At 44.5% G+C, this 20,459-nt stretch overlaps 1 protein-coding gene across 5 annotated transcripts in view; it reads left to right on the forward strand.

The window, feature by feature from the left end:
• The first annotated feature begins 358 nt into the window (after positions 1-358).
• The window catches only part of LOC119443163 (disintegrin and metalloproteinase domain-containing protein 11-like), a 123,063-nt gene continuing 102,962 nt past the window's right edge, over positions 359-20,459 (forward strand). For 2 of the 5 annotated variants that reach the window (XR_007465769.1, XM_037708327.2), the window contains exons 1-4: positions 359-578; positions 782-829; positions 6,008-6,150; positions 7,891-7,970. Coding sequence is in view for 2 of the 5 variants with exons in the window: in XM_037708327.2 (XP_037564255.1) it covers positions 485-578; positions 782-829; positions 6,008-6,150; positions 7,891-7,970 (365 nt within the window). In the remaining 3 variants the exon portion in view is untranslated. Of the gene's footprint in view, positions 579-781; positions 830-6,007; positions 6,151-7,890; positions 7,971-15,641; positions 15,844-18,451; positions 18,492-20,459 lie in introns of those variants that run through there. The other 3 variants (XM_037708328.2, XM_049662620.1, XM_049662619.1) reach the window with 3 other exon arrangements.

The raw sequence follows: 20,459 nt of genomic DNA on the forward strand, positions 1-20,459 counted from the left end.
GTCGTGGATTCCAGAAAACAGCGACACATTGCCTCCTTTCCCGCTGGATCGCAAAGACTGGAGTGCCAGTCACCTACGTTCTCCGTTCGTCGTCCTCCGGCTTTGTTCCAGTCGCCATTAACACAATTTGCAGTAATCATCACGGAAGCAACCAGCTGCAGATACTGCTGGCTGTCATACTAATTGTTCTGGCGCATAATCGGCGAGCAGCGTCGAAGCGGGCTGGCCCTTAAAGGACCAGTGGCGCGGCCTCGTGACTGGCCCTCGCAGTACACCTAAGTGAGGGAACGTGGGGCGGCGCATGAGAAGGTCACGTGACAGAACTCCCGATGACGGTGATCGATCTCGGACGGGGGAGCGCGTTGTCGGGTGGCGCACGTCGTCCGGCCGAAGCTCGCGCGGCTGCTCCGCAGCGGCCGCCATCTTGATCGTCCGTCCCATGGCGGCGCGGCAGCGTGATGAGGAGCGCACATAAACGCCGGCCATGCAGCCACCCGGCGAGTTGCTCCTCGTGCTGCTGCTCTGCCACGCGGCTCCCCCGCCGCTGCTCGCCCAGCGCGCCGCCCGACACACCAGGGGTGAGTCTTCGCCGCACGGCACGCAGGCGATGCGGGCCAGCATCGACCGCGCACTTTCCTTGCTTCGCGCGCGTGTGCGGCTTTTTCTGCCGGCTGATCGTGTATTTTGTCCTCGTTGGGCTTTTAAGAATACCTGCCTTCAACGTGATTCTCCTACACTGACACACTCCTAACTTCCCACTGTGCACTTCCATTCCCTGCAGAGGCAGATTCGGCCTTTGATGAGCTTCCAGACAACAGCCGGTTACTAGGTAAGGTTTAGCTCTCAAACATTCATTCTAATTACGACTTAATAGACTGTTTAACTGCTTGTGTATCACTATCGTGCACGTTTATCGAACTATATTTTTCTTTCCTCTTCGTTTAATTATGTAATGCGATCGAGGATGTTAGATGAGACCTCACCACGCATCATTTTACCGCATAAATTCATTTGGGTCAATGTTCTAATATGTGTATCCTTGTGCAATAATAAGGATCGGTATCTATCGCGTGCTTGATTAACTATAAATTTTAATTATAACTTGCGTGAGATACACAAATGAATTCTGCACTTCATGAACTCAAAGAACTGCACGCCCTTACGACCTCGGATTTACACGCTCCGAGTTTTTATGACTGATGTGTTGGACGGATAATACAGACTTGACGTATAACAACGACGGGCTAGCGCTTGGTACGCTACACAATTAAGCCACCGTCGTTATCAGCGATCGAGATTAATTCCGCTCTGAGAGCGCCGCGCGGTTCGGCTAGAAATAAATTTTGTAGAAAGAAATATGCCGATTCCTCTACGCTGAACTCCAGTAGGGTCGCGCACGCGTACGTCTTCTGACCGTCGGAACGCAATCGCCTAGATATCTTGCAGGTATATGATGGGTTTCAGTATAGGGTGCGCTGAAATTTGGTTGGTTCTGCCGCAGCCACACGCTCGCATGTCGTTGTTGGCAAGATTTTTTCTTTCTTTCTTTTTTTTTTTTTTTTTAGACTTCATCATTTAGCACCCAGTATATATGTCATATATTGCATGTGTGTTTGAGTGAAGTGATTTAATAGGCATAATAACTTGGTTTATTGTATTGAGAACAAAAAGGAGGAAGGGAAGGAATGGCCGCGGGCATCGTAAATCACTGTGTCAATTCCCACTGGCTGAATCCATTCGTCTGTGGAACGTATCTATGTATGGGATATGGAGAGGGCGAGAGGTCGGCCGGAGATAAGCTTGTCCTTGTATAGCCTCCACAACTGGGGTAGGGAAAGAAATAAAGGAAAATGACGTGAATACTATGGTGTGAATTACCCAGTCCAACGTATAGGGCAGAGGAAAATTACAATAAAATAGAGGGAAAGAAAATAGGAAGATGTGAAAAGGGAGCATATTTAAATACTGAAAATCAATATTGGTTCTTGTTTACTTTTTTTTAGTATTTACGTTCTAAGAGAAAAAAAAAAAAAAAAACATTACAGCAGACTTGTGTGACCGTGCACAATCACAACCCAATTTCCAGCGAAGCTGTTTCTTTTGAGCACTTGCAATAAGACTCAGTTGCCTGCAATTAAATCGCATACTTGATAATGTTGCCCCTATACATGATTGTTTCATTTGGATGTAATGCTTTCCAGCACTTGTTAAGGAATTTTTACAAAGGCAGTAATTATTATACACAACATCAGCCCCCACCATGTATAAACAATTAAAGTGCCTTGCTTTTTAAAAAAGTCAACCGAGGTCACCAGAGAAAGCAACTACGAACGTCATATGATGCACAAAAACGGGAAAAGAATGAGGGTTCAATATTAATTTCCAATGCTTCTAATTAGGGCAGGAAAAGTAAATTTTTTTCACAAATTGCACTTACCATGAACCCCCATTCCCAAGAACTACACAGCTGGTGAAACTAGAGTTATGTCGATACATTGGAACGCATAGCTGATGGTGTTATATGACACTTTCTAACACTTCGTTAAGAAATTTTTTACAAAGGCTGTATTTTATCCACAAGCATTTAACTTCGCACAGAGATTTGCCATAGCGTTCCACCTATTTTCACTAAATTTGATATTGGTGCCCTTTGTATTTCTTTCAGAGCAACAGCCTAAATTCTAAATTCTGTGTCCCCTCGTAAGACACCCTCATAACGCTCCAGAGCGCTTGCATGCTTAATCTATTGCCAAGGGCCCCAATTAACCCAACCACTTTGAACATTGTCTACACATCACCCATTACCTTGCCCTTACTGTCGGCAAACGTAAAGAAGCTGACTCGTTTATTTCACCGAGGACACCAGGGGAACATCATATCACACATAAAAAAAAACAGAAAAATAAACAAGGGTTGAACAAATATTTCCAATGCTCCTAATAAAGGCATGAATGTTAAAACTTTGGGAGACATTGCAGTTAACGTGCTCTGCATTTGTACAAAATGTAAACCTTGTGAAACGTAAAGTTCTTGGGACACTGGGAAATGTAGCGAAAAATGCCATCGTAACATTTTCAAGAAGTTGCTAAAGGAATTTTTCACAAAGGCAGTATTCGATCCACATGCATTTAGCTTGGCACATGTTCGCTGAACTTAGTCTTTTGTAGTTACCCCAAGGCAGCTGGCTAAATATTAAAACATACTCTTAATGCTCCGAAGCACTTGAATATGTTATTCATTGCCTACACACTTTGCGTACATTAGCCATAACTTGCCCCTTAATTTTGTCAAATGTAAACAGGGTGGCTAGTGTAGTTTACCGAGGACAAAACCAAGTACAAAATCCTCATATCACTCACGGAAACGCCCTAAAGAATGAGGGTTCAATAATTATTTCCAATGCTTCTGTTCAAGCCAGAAACATGAAATTTTCGCCACACGGTTGAAGTTGAAGTTTTTAGTGACGTCATAAAAATGCAAGTGTATTCTGTAATGCAAGTGTAGTCTGTAAGTGTTACAGAAGGAGGTCCCGAAGTAAAAACTGTCAGGGAGACCTCCTATCAGTATGACATGGTTTGATTAGAGGGCAGGTGAGTTGAAAAGCCATTGGTGTACCAATGATAAGAAAAGCATAAAGGAAAACAAGCAATATGAAAAATCAACAACAGTACAGTAAGCATAGGTTAAGATATGTTGGTGAGATATATGCAAATGTACTGAGACACGGTAAACTTGCCATTTCCCCTATTTTGAATGAACTTGAAGTTGGTGTCTTGCGCAGTTGTTTTGTGACCCTGGGAAACATTGTGGATAATGGCAGCATCACACACTGGAACTCTTGACTAAGTAACTTTTTACAGAGGCTATAACTAACCTACACAGATCAAACATTTACTCTTTATCGCTCACATGCTTCCTACTTCACATAGTTGATCGAGGAGACCAGGTAAAAGCAAGATGAGTATTCAGTAATTATTTTCAAAGCACATAATTAATTAACCAGCACACTTCAAACTGTTGGCACACATCACCCATATAGTCGCCCCCATTTCCTGAAAATATTCTCTGCTGTTCTTGGTTCTCTCAGGCAAGTGGAGAAACTGTTGAAGCATTTCATATAATGCCTCTAAACGGGCTGAAAACGAGAGTATAGCATTTTTTTTTTTCCAACTCCTGACTGACACACACACACTTCAAAATTTGCCTGCATGCTGTACCCATAATTCGCCACATTTTCTCGAAATATAAACTTCTTGAGTTCTGTAGCTTTTTCAGAAAACTGGGGAAACTGGCATATAATGTTTCCCAGCACTTCTATAGTTACATTAACAGCTTTGCTGTAACAAAAAATTTCAAAAGACAACTGCAGAACATATGCGAGTTTTCTGCATTCAAGGCTCTTATACCATCAAACATAACAAAGCCTATAATGTTTCTGCTTCGTTATTTAAAATTTAGTATATATGTACATTGCATGACAAAGTTCAGTTATTTGCTTTTTTATAGAGTGCTGTACTTTGCGCCTATATACAGGGTGCTTAAGTACAACCTTGATTTTAAAAAGCATATGTGGTACATAGCTGGATGTGGCCAACAAGACACCTTTTGCAGAATTATTGGCTTTTCAGGATATATATTACAGCAATATATCAACATCATGTTCACGTACAACACTATATATGGTTGCCATGCCAGAAAAGGGGGGGGGGGGGGGGGGGTAATGTTCCCAACAGGCTAGCATGGGTGGGGCACAGATGCGTAGTGTCACAGGGTTCACATGTTATCAAAGGTCACTGCAAGGTCATCAGAGGTTTATTATGCAAGGATACAAAAATGTCTGAAAAAGTGACAGCTATTGCCACGACTGTGATGTAAATTTACACAGGACTGCATGGTGTGCTTCCCGTTGCATTGATCATCGTAACCTTTCTAACTTGACATTTTGGATTTCTTTGTTCCGTGATCTCCATATATGCTTTCTGGCATGCAATGTTTTTCATTGTGCAAGCAATCGTAAAGTTGTGTGCATGAAAAATTGACATGATGTTTAACATTTGAAAAAGGGTATCCTACTTTTCTGAAGTTTAGAATGTGTATACAATGGCTGTTTTCTGTAGTATTGTGACTGGTCTAAATATAGGTTGGGTATGTAAGCCTCCGTATGTTTCTCTGCAATAAGTCATGTGACTGTGAAAAATAAAATGGTGTATAATTTTAAGCATGCTAACGAGAAAATGGCTTCTGTCTTTCAAGAGTGCTAGGCACATGCTAGGTAATTTCTTGCTAATCTGGGAAATGTGATTCCTGTAGTTTTGAGCAGAGGTCAGTACAATACCCAAATATTTATGTGTGTCAAGGTGGCTAATCAGATTCTTGTCTGCAATAACAATTTAGAGCACCTTAGGATCTGCTGTGGACTGTGAATTACAATTTAGTTCCATTCTGAGGCTTTGGTAAGATCAGAATTAGCTATCTTTTGCAATTGATACATAGCTATTATGGGCACGAAACAATAGCACGCTATCATCTGTGTACATTATTATGTCACCATTGTGGAGTACAATTGGAGGTCATTGATAAATGAAGGTGTAGGCTCTCTATAAGTTATTGGCTGAAGGCTAGATGTGACGTCTCCTATTTTAACCATATGCTGCCGACTAATTAAGTATATGTAAAGCTGTCAAGTAATTGAGCAAATAGGCCTTTGAATCTGTATCATTCTCGGTTCATAGTGTCAAGGGCTTTTCTTATATATAGATGAATATACTGACTGCACAGCATTTGTTGCTTCAAGTGTTATTTACATATTTGTTTGAACATATGTTACAGCTGTCGATGTGGACCTATTTTTATGGAATCCATGCTGTTTGTCTGAGAGATGTGGCATTGTAAAGGAGACATTTTTCATATCAGAAATTAAAAGTCTTTTATGGCTTGCCTTGAAGGTGCATATTTGATTGAAGAGACAGACTTGAGGGTGTGTCATGTTAAGTCTCTTGCCACGCAGTGGTGGACCGGCTCAAGCGGTACCCGGAAAACGAGCGACTGATTGCGAGCATTCCGAGCCGCATCTATGAGGTGATCTACCCAGTTCAGGTGCGCCACCACCAGAAGCTGGGCATTTCCACCAGGGACACCACAGCCAACAAGGCAAGCAGGGGCACAGTGGGATTCATTCTTTGGCTTGTTTACTGTGCCCAAGGTGCGAAACATTGCAAAACAGTATGAATGCTTTTAGCTCTCTGGACCATCAAAGAGGAGGGGTGAGAATATCACCTTGATTTACTCACCATCGTTGCAGCCTAACAGCAAACCTAGGAAAATACAAAGACGATGATGACAAATCATGCGTGCCTTCTGTTCATAACCCATGTGGCGCTGCCTGTTTGCCTGAAACCAGAGGTAGATGCAATGCCCTGCCTGGGTTCACACGTGCACAGATATATACTTAGAATATAGTTTGTTCAGACTGCCAGGAGAAAATAAGTCCTTTTCAGGTGTGCTCAGCATAGCATATGATGTTATAGGCCCAAGAAAGGCTGCAAAATTTGATGTAATAATATTATTCGTAAAAATCAAGGTTTCTAGGAGTAATAAATTATACAGAACATTGCTATTTTACATAATAATGGAACTCTAAAGAATAATATTACCTTGAGGGGACACAGTTGCCTTGCAGTCATGCTTAGCTTTAAGGGGAGAGAAAAATCATTTGAGCTGTGCTAGTAATGTATTCTTCTACAATACCGCAGTAGAGGAGCCCTGGTTAGCGAGAATGAAAGACAGGTGGCACACTGAAGTTCTCTCACCTAAAGAGTCCCTCAGTGATTCTACTCGCACCAGCTATAGGTAATTATTGTTTATTATTAGTAAGGATGAACACTGCGGTATATTCTAAAGGAGCATAGACTGGACTTAGCAAGTTTTGAGAAGCTTTACTGAGCCGCGACAGCCAAACTACGACTGTTTTGATGTTACAAAATTTGTGACTTTACACTGACATACAAGCACTGGGGTTTTGGCGTGAAATTCAAAAAATCTAACTTTGACCATAATTTGATCTTCTACCAATCAACATATGAAACTCCATGAAACTTAGGAAAAATAGTATTTTCAAAAATTGCTTCATAACCTGATTTAGTTCTTCTCTTAAGTGTCCCTTTAATGATCATAGCTTTAATCTTGGAACTTTACTTCACCTCAACTACTGTTTAGCTCATAGTAGTCTTAACTGCCAAAATCCGAGGGATACAGCTATGTACAGTCTGTTTCACACTTAAGGGAAAACTCGGAGCTCCGAGTTTTCCCCTAAGTGTGAAGGCGCTCCGAGTTTTCCAGACTGTACATCTGCAACAGATGTACACAACTATTCATATTCTTTGTGGGCATAATGAAATCTTCAAGACATCTATTATACCGATAACTGTTAAAGAAGGTAGATCTAAAATTTTTAACCCGCCGCAGTGGCTCAGTCAGCAAAAGCGTTGCGCTGCTGAACATGAGATCGCGGGATCGAATCCCAGCCGCGGCGGCTGCATCTCGATGGAGGCGAAAATGCAAAAACGCCCGTGTGCTTGCATTGTAGTGCACCTTAACGAACCCCAGGTGGTCAAAATTAATCCAGAGCCCTACACTACGGCGTGCCTCATAATCAGAACTGGTTTCGGCACGTATAACCCCAAGAAGAAGATCTAGAATTTTTAAGTCAGCAAAGAACTGATATTAGTGCTTGTAAAGTTGAGATAGATCACATAGTGGCTTTCAGATATTCTGCATGTCCTGCGCCTTTTTCATGGCTCTGATTTGTAGTGAAATATGTGCACCAGCAGATCTGTATCGAAATGAATAGGTTCTCCATATCAATGTTGATTTTTCCTTTCATCCCTACAGACAAACAAGCATTTTCATCAAACATCCCTGCTCATAAAGGCATTTCACTACAAATTTCGGTTGGAACTTGAGCTCAATGAGTGAGTATTATTCACACATTGTGGCACATATATGTCGCATCTTATTTTTAAGAGACAGTGAAGCACAAGGTTTCCTGCGCTGAACGAAACTTGTCCATGAGAAAACAACTACCGTAAAATTCCAAACTAGCGGCCCCCATCAAGCAAGTCGAAATTACCAGCAAAGTGAGGGTACAGTGAACTAGAAGTATTGGGTAGTGGAAGAGCGGAGGGCTGGGCGCACAGGCAGCGTGAAGTCAAGAGCGAAGACTCCCGCTAGGGGCTCTGGTGTGCTCTTCCCGAGGAGACCGTGCCGGTTGGAGCCCGCGTTGCCCGCGTAGCTGCAACCGCTTTACCGCGTCGATCGTTCTTGGTGTTACGAGCTAGCGTGCTTCTCGTGTTTTTGCAAGTGAAGCTACTGAAAGTGCCGAGCGTGACCATTTGTCTGTTCGATGCTGCCCTGTTGTCGCTTTTTGGATAACGTAAGAGAAGAAAAAAAAAAAGCGATGCCCATTGCTATGCGCCCGGATGCAAGAGCGGGTATCCTGGTTTTAGAGAAGTAAATGGGCGCACATTGTCTCTTTTTGGAGTGCCTAAACACAATGACAGGCGGAAACAATGGGAAAGGAATCTTCATTGCTAAGATAAGCCACTCTCCGAGACTTCAACTGTGTGGGAGAGGCACTTTGAAGCGCATTTTATTTTGCGCCACCATGTTCACTTCATCAACGGTGAGGAAGTAAGGATTCCTCGAGGTAAACCTGCACTGACCGACGCCACGGTGCCCACGCTCCTGCCCGATTTGACATCCTTCTTCTCAAAGGAAATGCGTCAGAGAAGACCAGAGAGAAAACGTGTTGCAGTGTGCCCAGCTGCATGCGCGAAGAAGGTGCGTTTGTCTCGTCACGACGTTCATGAGTCGTCATCCGCAGATGATGGTGCGGATGGCAACGACAGCCTGGGTATGACAGCGCCCCAGCACAATCTTCAAGCGATCATAAACAGTGTGGATATTAGAAAATAAATTCTTGGTGCATTTTTTGTTGCAAGATGATCCGAGAAGTCATTGAAATAATGACATCCAGATTTCCAAGCCACGCTCTGCGGCCAGAATCTGCTTCTGTGGAAAAGCTTCTTTCGTTTTTGACATGCCTGACCGAACGTCAAAGCTGCATGCAGGTGGTCGAGGTGGCTTCCTGTCCGCATCTACTGCTGTTGGCCTGACAGTCGCAGTTGCAAGTGTTCTGTCGTTGCTGACCTACATGACAAAGAATGTTAGCTGCAAGTACCTAATGGCCTCAAAGCTGAGTCAGGACCCAGTTGAAAATCACTTTGGTATAGCACGGCAGTCAAACGGTTGCAATACCCATCCAGTACACAGTTTCTCATTACTGTGTCTTGCCTAAGTATTTATTGGCTTGCCAGATCTGTTGCTAATGGGAATGCCGAGCCTGGTGTTTTTACAGCACTCATTGAGCTAGACATGATGGAAGGCCCAAAGCCTGGCAAAACTGACATAATTCAAAGCCTTCTTGATGATTCCCACTGCAGGGTATCAAAAGCAGGGCCCTGTACCAGACCATGTCTCATGTGTTCAAGCAAAATGTGACGACCGGCTCATTTTTTATATTTGTGGTTATGGTGCCAGGAAGTTTTTGTTGAAATTGGAGTGTGATGGGGGAATGCCACAAATTGCTTCTCCCAAAGAAGGAGGATGTTGATAGTCTTGCTGCAGCTCAGTACACCAGGCTGTACACCAGGGGCAGTATTCTGTAAGAGTCTACCTAGTGGACTGTCCATTTCAGCGGCCGCTGATTCGCTGCTGCTTGATGTGCAGGAAGGTGCCAGCCAGTCTCCTTCCTGCACGTCAAGCAGCAGCCAATCAGCGATAGCCGAAATGGACAGTTCACTAGGTAGACTCTTACAGAATACCGCCCCAGTACACCAGGATACAATGGTGGCCTGCTGTATCCAGCCGGGTGGCTTTTCAGGTTTATTCGAAGATTAGAAAACCTTTTCACAGCCATATTCAGTACACAGGAGCTGCATCATGAGAGTATTAAGGATGTTATTACTCTTATTAACAGAAACCGAGAAGACCGGATAGGGTGCGCAAGCCATGCAGTATCTTTGACGGTGAAGGTTGTAGCTTCTTATGTTACCACACACGGCTCCACTTCTTTGTGAAGTCCTTAAACCGTTCCAAAGAGTCGGGTGACTTCAAGATATCTGAAGTTGAGCCGCTGTACATAAGTATGTGAAATGATATTGTGTACTCTCTACCGTGCAACTCATCTGTTGCAGTATGTTTCTTAAAAATGCCTCCCCCCGACCTTCTGATACAGTGACTGAAATAAACTGTCTGCAGGAGGCTTATGATTCTGAAATGCGCATGTTCATCGCTTGCTTAAATTAATGATAGAAGAATGCAGCAGTATACATGCATTCAGTACAAATTTTAAGCTAAACATTTCGACAGAATTACCTGTCTGGTTGGGAAAATTGATGAGAACTTAGTGACTCCAACCAAGTAAGGGTATTTATTAGCCCGACGTAATATAAACCGCGTGAAGGGCATCCTACCCTCTGTGTATGTCCATGGCCTCGGAGACACGGCGAAAAGAAGACCCCCCGCTCTAGATCACCAACACCAAAACATATCGCTCCCCCCCCCTTTAACGGCTTTCCCACGGGTAAAGTGTCCCCCAGCATCGGTCATCCCAGTCAACCACCAACGCCGCAGCCTCCCCACCCTTTCGCCATTTTCGTGTGTCTATAATAGGTGCCCTGTCGAGTGTCTCCCCACCTTCCTTTCTCTCCCCTTTCTTACGATGGACTTTTTAAAAGCTGCACACCGTCACGTCCGAAGAATACCCCCTGAAGAAGGAGCCGAATTGGCTCCGAAACGTCGGGTTAATAAATACCCTTACTTGGTTGGAGTCACTGTTAAAGTCCTATTCAAGACAAATGTATTTTCTATGTTTCGAACGGGACTTGTGACTGGTGCAACTGGGTACAAAAAAAGTTTGATGCTAAAAGTGCACCCTGCCGCTGCAGCACCAAGTGCGTGCATCGCGATAACATACATTGTAGGTCCGTACCGTGCCCCGCCATCCCTTGCAACAGATGTTAGCGTTGCTTGCATAAACTCATACTGTCATATTTAGCATGAGGAAAAATGAACACAGCATTCTGAACCTCTGTGCCGCCGCACTCGCCTGCTGCGTTCTGCCGCAGACTCCCTCGGCCGGTGCCACGGTGTAAGAATAGCCGGTGCTCGGATGGATGGATGAGGCTGAACCCTTTAAATCGGGCGGTGGCATACGCCACCTAGCCATGACTATTAACATAATTTGTACTTTGTGGTGGGTGAAATTTCACCCCTGCCTTAATTTTATCCACCAATCAGATAACCTCTGTTTGGTTATTTCTACCCGCTTAAAGTCTATTTTGCCTTCACTGTCCCTAAACCCCAATGCTTTGAAAAAATCAGCCCCGTTGCCTTGCACTGTAGGGTTAAGCCCCTTACAGAAAAGTATGAGGTGTTCAGCCGTTTCCTCTTCTTCTCCACACGCACAGCACAACGTGTCTATACCTTGGTACTTGACTCGGTACATCTTAGTCCGCAATACTCCCGTCCTGGCTTCAAACAACAAAGAGCTTCCTCTAGAATTATCGTAGATATTTTCTTTGAAAATTTCTTGCTTGAAAGTTCGGTATGTGCCCAGTGCTGATTTCGTCTGCATCCCTGTTTTCCACAGACCCCTCTCTGTTTCCTTAACCTTTTTCTTAACCGATGTTTCCTGGTTTGCACCCCTCCTGCAGTCCAAATATTTGATTGACAGTTTTCTGGTCAGCTTCCTCCATTTTGTATCAACATTCCTCATGTACAAATAACTGAAAACTCTCCTTGCCCACCGCTTTTCTGCCATCTCTCTCAATCGCTCCTCAAATTCTATCTTGCTGCTGGCTTCCCTGCCCTCGAATGACGTCCATCCCATGTCACCCTGTACCCCCTGATTTGGTGTATTTCCGTGTGCTCCCAGAGCCAGTCTACCTACCCCTCGCTGCTTAACTTCCAACCTTGCTCGAACCTCTGATCTCATGCACAGGACCGCATTGCCGAAAGTCAAACTAGGGACCGTATCACCCCTTTCCAAATCCCTCTCACCACTTCGTACCTATTGTAATTCCACAGTGCCTTATTTTTCATCACAGCTGCATTTCTGCTACCTTTAGCCGTCACATATTTTTCATGTTCCGTTAGGTACTCAGCCCCATTGTTTATCCACACTCCAAGATATTTGTACTTATCCACCACCTCCAGCGTAACCTCCTGTATCCTATGCTCGCTGCCCTGATTATCATTAAAAGTCATGACTGCCGATTTTTCTTTACTAAACTTCAGACCTAAGCTATCTCCCTCTTTACCACAGATGTCCATTAATCTCTGCAAGTCTTCCTTGCTGTCAGCCATAAGTACAATGTCATCTGCATACATCAGTCCTGGTAATGACTGTTTAATCCATTCTCCCTGCTTGAAATAGGAAAGGTTGAAGCCAAGTCCGCTCCTCTCTAATTTTTTTCTCTAATCCTTGTAAATACAGCATGAACAACAGAGGTGACAGAGGGCACCCCTGCCTAAGCCCCTGCTGTATCTCTATAGGCCCAGATACCTTGTTTTCCCATTTTATAAGCACCCTGTTACTTTTATAGATATCTTTTAAAAGATTTCTTACTCCATCTTCCACCTCTAGAGTGCCCAGTATGTCCCACAAATCCTTTTGGATTACACTGTCATAGGCTCCCTTGATATCCAGAAAGGCAAGCCATAGGGGCCTGTGTTCCTTTTCTGCTATTTCAATACACTGTGTCAATGAGAACAGATTATCTTCTAACCTTCTGGGAGGTTAGGTTCTAACCTTCCGGGAGGTGAGCGCGCGCGCCATCTGGTGAGCTTCTACACAATATGCCTCGTGCCGAGGCCGCCGCTCCTTCCACTACCCAATATTTTCTAGTGCACTGTAGTGAGGGGGCGCTTTTCCGGAACGAGACCGGTGTATTGGGGGAACTACAGAATGGGTTCAGGCCAGGCAGACGCTTAGAAGACAATATGTTTGTACTAACTCAGTGCATAGAGATTTCAGTAGCTCAGAAAAGACCTTTATGGGTAGCATTTCTAGATATTAAAGGAGCTTATGACAACGTAGACAGGGAATTGTTGTGGGATATTCTTCAATACGAAGGCATGGATGACGATTTCGTGGAGCTGCTGAGGGAGATATATCGAGACAACCAAGTACAAGTGGCATGGGAAGGCCGAAAAGGAAATGAAATGGTGGGAATTCACCAAGGATTGAAGCAAGGATGCCCTCTGTCACCATTGTTGTTCACGCTTTACGTCAAGGGCATAGAAAGACGACTGGAAAACAGCGAATTAGGTTTTGATTTATCCTACATGCGTAATGGACAAATGGTGCAACAGAAGGTCCCTGGATTGATGTACGCAGACGACATTGTGCTACTAGCGGACAATAAAAAAGATTTACAGATACTTGCGAATATCTGTGGGAACGCAGCGACAAATCTAGGCCTTAAGTTTAGCACAGAGAAATCAGGGATTATGATCTTTAATGAACACACGAGTAACTTCGTGGTGTCAATTCAACAGCAAGTAATACCCATAGTGAAGCAATATAAGTACCTCGGCGTACACATAAACGAAGGAAAGAATTACTCAAGCAACCACCAAGATAATCTGAAAATAAAGGGGAAGCAGAATGCAGCATTAATGAAACACAGAGCACTGTGGGGCCACAATAAGTATGAGGTGGTGCGTGGAATCTGGAAAGGAGTAATGGTGCCAGCGCTAACATTCGCAAATGCCATTATATGCTTAAAATCGGATATATTGGCGGGTTTGGAAGTTAACCAAAGATCAGTAGGCCGGTTGGCTTTGGGAGCACACGGTAATACGACAAATGAGGCAGTGCATGGAGACATGGGTTGGGCCTCTTTTGAAGTCAGAGAAGCACAAAGCAAAATTAGTTTTGAAGAAAGGCTCAGGAACATGGATGAAAATAAATGGGCGGCTAAAGTGCACAAGTATCTCTACATGAAAAGCGTGGACACAGAATGGAGGAAGAGGTCAAGGAAGTTGGCAACCAAGTACAGGATAATCGAAACTGTAAATAGACAACCAGAGGTCATCAGAAAGAAAGTGAGAGAAATAGAGACCGTGAATTGGATGCAAAGAATGGAAACGAAAAGGACAATGGAGATTTACAAGAATGAGAAGAAAGAAATTAGAAGGGAAAATATGTACGATAACACAAAGGGCAGTGCCTTGCTATTTGAGGCTCGAGCCGGTTGCCTAAGGACGAAAACATATCGGAACAAATATTCGGAACTAGATGAGACATGTGTATGCTGCAGTAAAGATCCAGAGACCACTCAGCACATCCTAATGGAATGCGACGGGATCCACCCAGCGAGAACCGTAGGTAACGTGCAACTCCCAGAAGCGCTTGGGTTTAAAGTGGAAGGAAACATAAACAGATCAGCCGTAGAGATCAGCAAGAGACGATTAGAGTACTGGTGGAAAAAAAGCAGGGAAAAGATGGATACGACCTGATCTCTTAAAATCATAGGCAGCAGTACAAGCTAAATTTTTGAAAAAGAAAGATAATGAGAGGTATACGAAAATGCTAGATAAAGAACATGTGTAGTATACCTGATTAAATCAAGCAGGCTAGGTGACTATTTGTCGCCACCCCGTTTCAAAGGGGATGCCAATAAATCATCATCATCATCATCACCAAAATTCAAGATGGCGACGAGAAACATTTCTCGCCTGAAAAAAAAAAAAAGCGCAGTGGGCATGAATTTTAAATTTTATTTAACACGAACTTTATTAAGCCAAACATTTGTTAGTGCTGCTTATCACTCTCAAAACCATCGAAAGAACTGCAGAAATAGCACATCGACGCTGCCCTGCTTGGCTGCACCGGCGCGTCGCCGCGACCGGCCACACGAACATTGGTTATGCAGCTTCTATTCCAGGCAAAATGATGTCCGCTAGAGTAAAGTGACGCGTAATGTTCACTTAAAAACCATTTCCGCGGTCAAACGTTTAGCACTACGAGAGTACCGATGCAAGTCAAGCTCAGCTGCAGTTCATGGCTACTGACGGCGGACAGCGAACCGCGGCTCGGCCATGCTCGAGTCACAGCTGGCGGCGCCGCAAATAGCTTGTTTTCTTCATCGTGTGAAATTATTGCGAAGAGAGGGTAAAGCGGCAACAACGGTAACAAAACATTGCTGCTTAGGAGCGTCGGCGGTTCGTTCTGAAGCGCTGTCTGCTACAGATTCGAAGTGAACCGGAAAAGGCCTAGCGATGACATCGGTGGCGAGTGACTACAGTGCACTAGAAAATATTGGGTAGTGGAAGAAGCGGCGGCCTCGGCGCGAGGCATATTGTGTAGAAGCTCACCAGATGACCCACACGCTCACTTCCCGAGCACCGGCTGAGGGAGTCCGCGGCAGAGCGCAGCAGGCGAGTGCGGCGGCAAAGAGCTTCAGAATGCTGTGTTCATTTGTATGCTTCAGAATGCTGTAAATCACACAGCATTCTGAAGCAAAGAGCTTCAGAATGCTGTGTGATTTTATGTAAGGAACCCCAAGATCTGTAGTATGGGATGGCAGGGCACGGTTCGTACCTGCAATGTATGTTATTGCGATGCATGCACTTCGTGCTGCATCGACAGAGTGCACTTTTAGCATCAAAATTTCCCGTTTTTTACCCAGTTGCACCAGTCACAAGTCCCGTTCGAAACATAGAAAATACATTTGTATTGAATGGGATTTACTAGACAGTGACCCCAACCAAGTAAGGGTATGTATTAACCCGACGTTTCGGAGCCAATTCGGCTCCTTCTTCAGGGGGTATTCTTCGGAGGTGGCGGTGTGCAGCTTTTTAAAGGTCCATCGTAAGAAAGGAAGGGGGGGCACTTGACAGGGCACCTGTTATTGACGAACGGAAATGGCGAAAGGGTGGGGAGGCTGCGGCGTTGCTGGGCGACTGGGGATGACAAATGCTGGGGGACGCTTTACCGACGGGAAAGCCGTTAAGGGGGGGGAGATGTTTTGGTGTTGGTGACCTAGAGCGGGGGGTCTTTTCTTCTTTTCGCCGTCTCTCCCAGGCCATAGACAGAGGGTAGGATGCCCTTCACGCGGTTTATATTACGTCGGGCTAATAAATACCCTTACTTGGTTGGAGTCACTGTCTAAGTCCTAATTAATTTTTCCAACCAGCAGGTAATTCTGTCGAAATGTTTAGCCTAGAATTTGTACTGAATGCATGCATACTGCTGCATTCTTCTATCATTATGATTTAGGCAAGCGATAAACATGTGCATTTCAGAAGCATGAGCCTCCTGCAGACAGTTTTTTTTTTTTTTTTTTTCCAGTATCAGTAGGTAGGGGGGGGGGGGGGGGATTTTCAAGAAACATACTGCAACAGATGAGTTGCACGGTAGAGAGTACACAATACCATTTCACATACTTATGTACAGCGGCTCATCTTGAGGTCACCCGACTCTTTCGAATGGTTTAAGGACTTCACAAAAAAGTGCAGCCGTGTGTGGTAACATGAAAAGCTACATCCTTCACCATCAAAGATTCTGTATGGCTGGCACACCCTATCCGCTCTTCTCGGTTTCTCTTAAGAGTAGTAACATCCTTAACACTCTCATGATGCAGCTCCTGTGCACTGAATGTGGCTGTGAAAAGGTTTTCTGATCTTCGAATAAACCTGAAAAGTCATCCGGTTGGATACAGTAGGCCACCATTGTCTCGCAGCCTGGTGCACTGAGCTGCAGCAAGACTATCAACATCCTCCTTCTTTGGGAGAAGCAATTTGTGGCATTCATCGCACTCCAATTTCAACAAAAACTTCCTGGCAACATTACCACAAATGTAAAAAATGACCCGGTCGTCACGTTTTGCTTGAACACATGAGACATGGTCTGGTACAGGGTCCTGCTTTTGATACCCTGCAGTGGGAATGTCATCAACATCAAGAAGGCTTTGGATTGTGTCAGTTTTGCCAGGCTTTGGGCCTTCTATCATGTCTGGCTCAAGGAGGGTTGTAAGAACACCAGGCTCAGCATTCCCAATAGCAACAGACCTGGCAAGCCCATAAACACTTAGACAAGACAAACTGCAGTAATGAGAAACTGTTGAGGTATTGGATGGGTATTGCAACCGCTTGACTGCCGTGCTATACCAAAGAGATTTTGAACTGGGCCCTGACTCAGCTTTGAGGTCATTAAGTACTCGTAGCTAACATTCTTTGTCATGTAGGTCAGCAACGACAGAACACTTGCAACTGCGACTCTCAGGCCAACAGCAGTAGATGCGGACAGGAAGCCACCTCGACCACCTACATGCAGCTCCCATTCGGTCAGGCACGTCAAAAACGAAAGAAGCTTTTCCGTGCACAGAAGCAGATTCTGGCCGCAGAGCTTGGCTTGGAAGTCTGGATGTCAATATTTCAATGACTTCTCGGATCATCTTGCAACAAAAAATGCACCAAGAATTTATTTTCTAATATCCACACTGTTTACGATCGTTTGAAGATTATGCTGGGGCACTGTCATACCCAGGCTGTCGTTGCCATCCGCACCATCATCTGCGGATGATGACTCATGAACGTCGTGACGAGACAAACGCACCTTCTTCGCGCATGCAGCTGGGCACACTGCAACACGTTTTCTCTCTGGTCTTCTCTGACGCATTTCCTTTGAGAGGTATGATGTCAAATCGGGCAGGAGCGTGGGCACCGTGGCGTGGGTCAGCGCCGGTGTACCTCGAGGAATCCTTACTTCCTTACCGTTGATGAAGTGAACATAGTCGCGCAAAATGAAATGCACTTCAAAGTGCCTCTCGCACACAGTTGAAGTCTCGGAGAGTGGCTTATCTTTGCAGTGAAGATTTCTCTCCCATTGTCTCCGCCGGTCATTGTCTTTAGGCACTCCAAAAAGAGACAACGTGCGCCCATTTACTTCTCGAAAACCAGGATACCCGCTCTTGCATCCGGGCGATTAGCAATGCGTATCGCTTTTTTTCTTTTCTTACGTTATCCAAAAAGCGACAACAGGGCAGCATCGAACCGAGAAACGGTCACGCTCAGCACTTTCAGTAGCTTAACTTCCAAAAACACGAAAAGCACGCTGGCTCGTAACACCAAGAACGACGCGGTAAAGCGGTTGCAGCTACGCGGCCCGGGCAACGCGGGCTGCAACCGGCATGGTCTCCTCGGGAAGAGCACACCAGCACCCCTAGCGGAATCTTCGCTCTTGGCTTCACACTGCCTGTGCGCCCAGCCCTCAGCTCTTTCCACTACCCAATACTTCTAGTTCACTGTACGAGTGACCAACGGCGCTTTCCCGGAACGGCGCGGTAATTTGAAATTAGCAGTGAAGTTAGGGGGGGGGGGGGGGGTCTCTTGCACGGGTGGGAGCGCTTGCTCGGAATTTTACGGTAGGCATAAGTTGTTTTTCTTGCGTAGTGTCTGTGGTTGCCAACTCGGTGCACAAGTTGTCAAATGCATAGGTTTCGTGTTTTAACATGCAGTTGCCTGCAATATGGCGAAAACTTTAAAATACTTTGAATTGTTTTCTGACACTATTGACAAGTAATTAGGAACTGTCAGTTTTATAATTGTGCAGGGCACTCATTAGCATTTTCTGAAGAAATAGGATAAACTTCCAGGTAGGGTGTACGTAACATTAACGGCCTTCAGTATCAACTTATCGGCAGCGCACCTGTACTCAACAAGCTCACAGATGTATTAATGAACCTGTCCAATAGTTCTCACTGTTGCTGTATAAATGTTAATGTGACTCTTGGTTGTGTCAAGTTTACACAAAGGCCAGAAATTAACAAAGTGCACTTTGCTGAATGTAGATGTCTGCAACCTTATTCAAGGAATTTAGAAGCTAGAGCATTCTTGTCTACAAGTCTTGCTCTTTTTGTGCATGTATCAAGTATAAAAATTCTGGCAGAAACCATCTCGGGATGACTGTCAACATTAATGTAATTAGCATTGAAACGATGTAGCAATAACACTGTATCATTAGGGTCTTTTGTTATCGGGTTTTATATTGTTTTTAAATTGGGGGTAAAAATCTGGCGTTATATTTAAAGAGAAATGCCAGGGAAAAATCTGTTTCCTTTTTTGTCTGGTAAACGGGGGAGAAATCTTTTTTTTTTTTTTTTTTTGTCTGGCAGCCCAAAGTTCAAGATTTCTTTTGGTAACTTTTACAGACAATTATAACAAGCAGTGGTCTCCTTTTTGGACACACATATTCTATTTAAAGAAGAGAAATGACTCATACGAACATGTAATTGAAGAGAGCTCTACAAACCATGTGCAGAAACTCATCTCTACAAGTACTCGTTGTCAGGCAATATTAACACATTTAAAACAGACCACATTAACAAAAATCATAGAGATGGTTCTAGCGATCCATTCTTTATTTTCTTCTCTGCACTTTTTAAGAAAGAAAAAAAGTACAAAAAGTAGTGCACAGAGGCATGCTTTGCAGGAGGTGCTATGCTTTTCCTTATCTTACAAGGGGGGTCCTTGTTCCGTACGTTGTCATATGCATTGCGAGCATTTCTGTGCTCTTCCCAGACGTGTCGGGCTTTTGGTCCTTGTCTGTAGTCGTACTGTTTTACTGGTTTCCAGCATATGCTCGTGCAACAAAATGAATGGAACACCAATTAAATGGATTGGCTACCCTCCTTTAAACATAACTTAGTTGGGTAAACATCCTCCAAACGTCACAGCTACTGTTCTCAGTACAATTTGCTTCCTAATGCATTACCACTGTTTACATGTACTATATGCGACATGCAGGAAATGCCAGGCAGTGTGCCATTATCGTAGTCATGTGAACACTGCTAAATGTATTATGTATTAAGGCCCTAAATGTATTATGTTTTAGGGGCGAAGCTCCTTAGGGTGTGGGTCTGTCCCTCCTCTGTAGTAGTAGTCGTCGTAGTAGGTAGCCACGTCTACTTTTATGAGAAAAAAAAATTCCGAGAGTTGTGGCCGTAGCGGAATCGAACCAGGGACCCCTCGCTTCTGAACGCGTGGCGCTAAGCGCACATGGACAGACGCACCACGATGGCAATAAATACCCAACATTAACGAAAGACTGCGCGTTTCTAACGCGTTTGTGCTAGCGCGTTACGGCCCGTGCAAGAAGCTGGTGTAAGACGCTGTGGCCTCTCCGCCTTACCCCCGTATTCATAAACGCTGATGGCGTCGGCAAACGCGGTGCACGTTCCGGCATGTGTAAATGGCTGCGTAAGACGCTGTGGCCTCTTCCCCTTAGAGTACTGCACGTTTCTAACGCGTTTGTGCTAGCGTCCCCTTAAGCGGGAGATGGTGCAATTATAATGAAGGGCGCTGATATAAAATAGGAATGACGTCACATATGG

The sequence above is a fragment of the Dermacentor silvarum genome, chromosome 2 (genome assembly GCF_013339745.2).
Source record: "Dermacentor silvarum isolate Dsil-2018 chromosome 2, BIME_Dsil_1.4, whole genome shotgun sequence".
NCBI lineage: Eukaryota > Metazoa > Arthropoda > Arachnida > Ixodida > Ixodidae > Dermacentor > Dermacentor silvarum.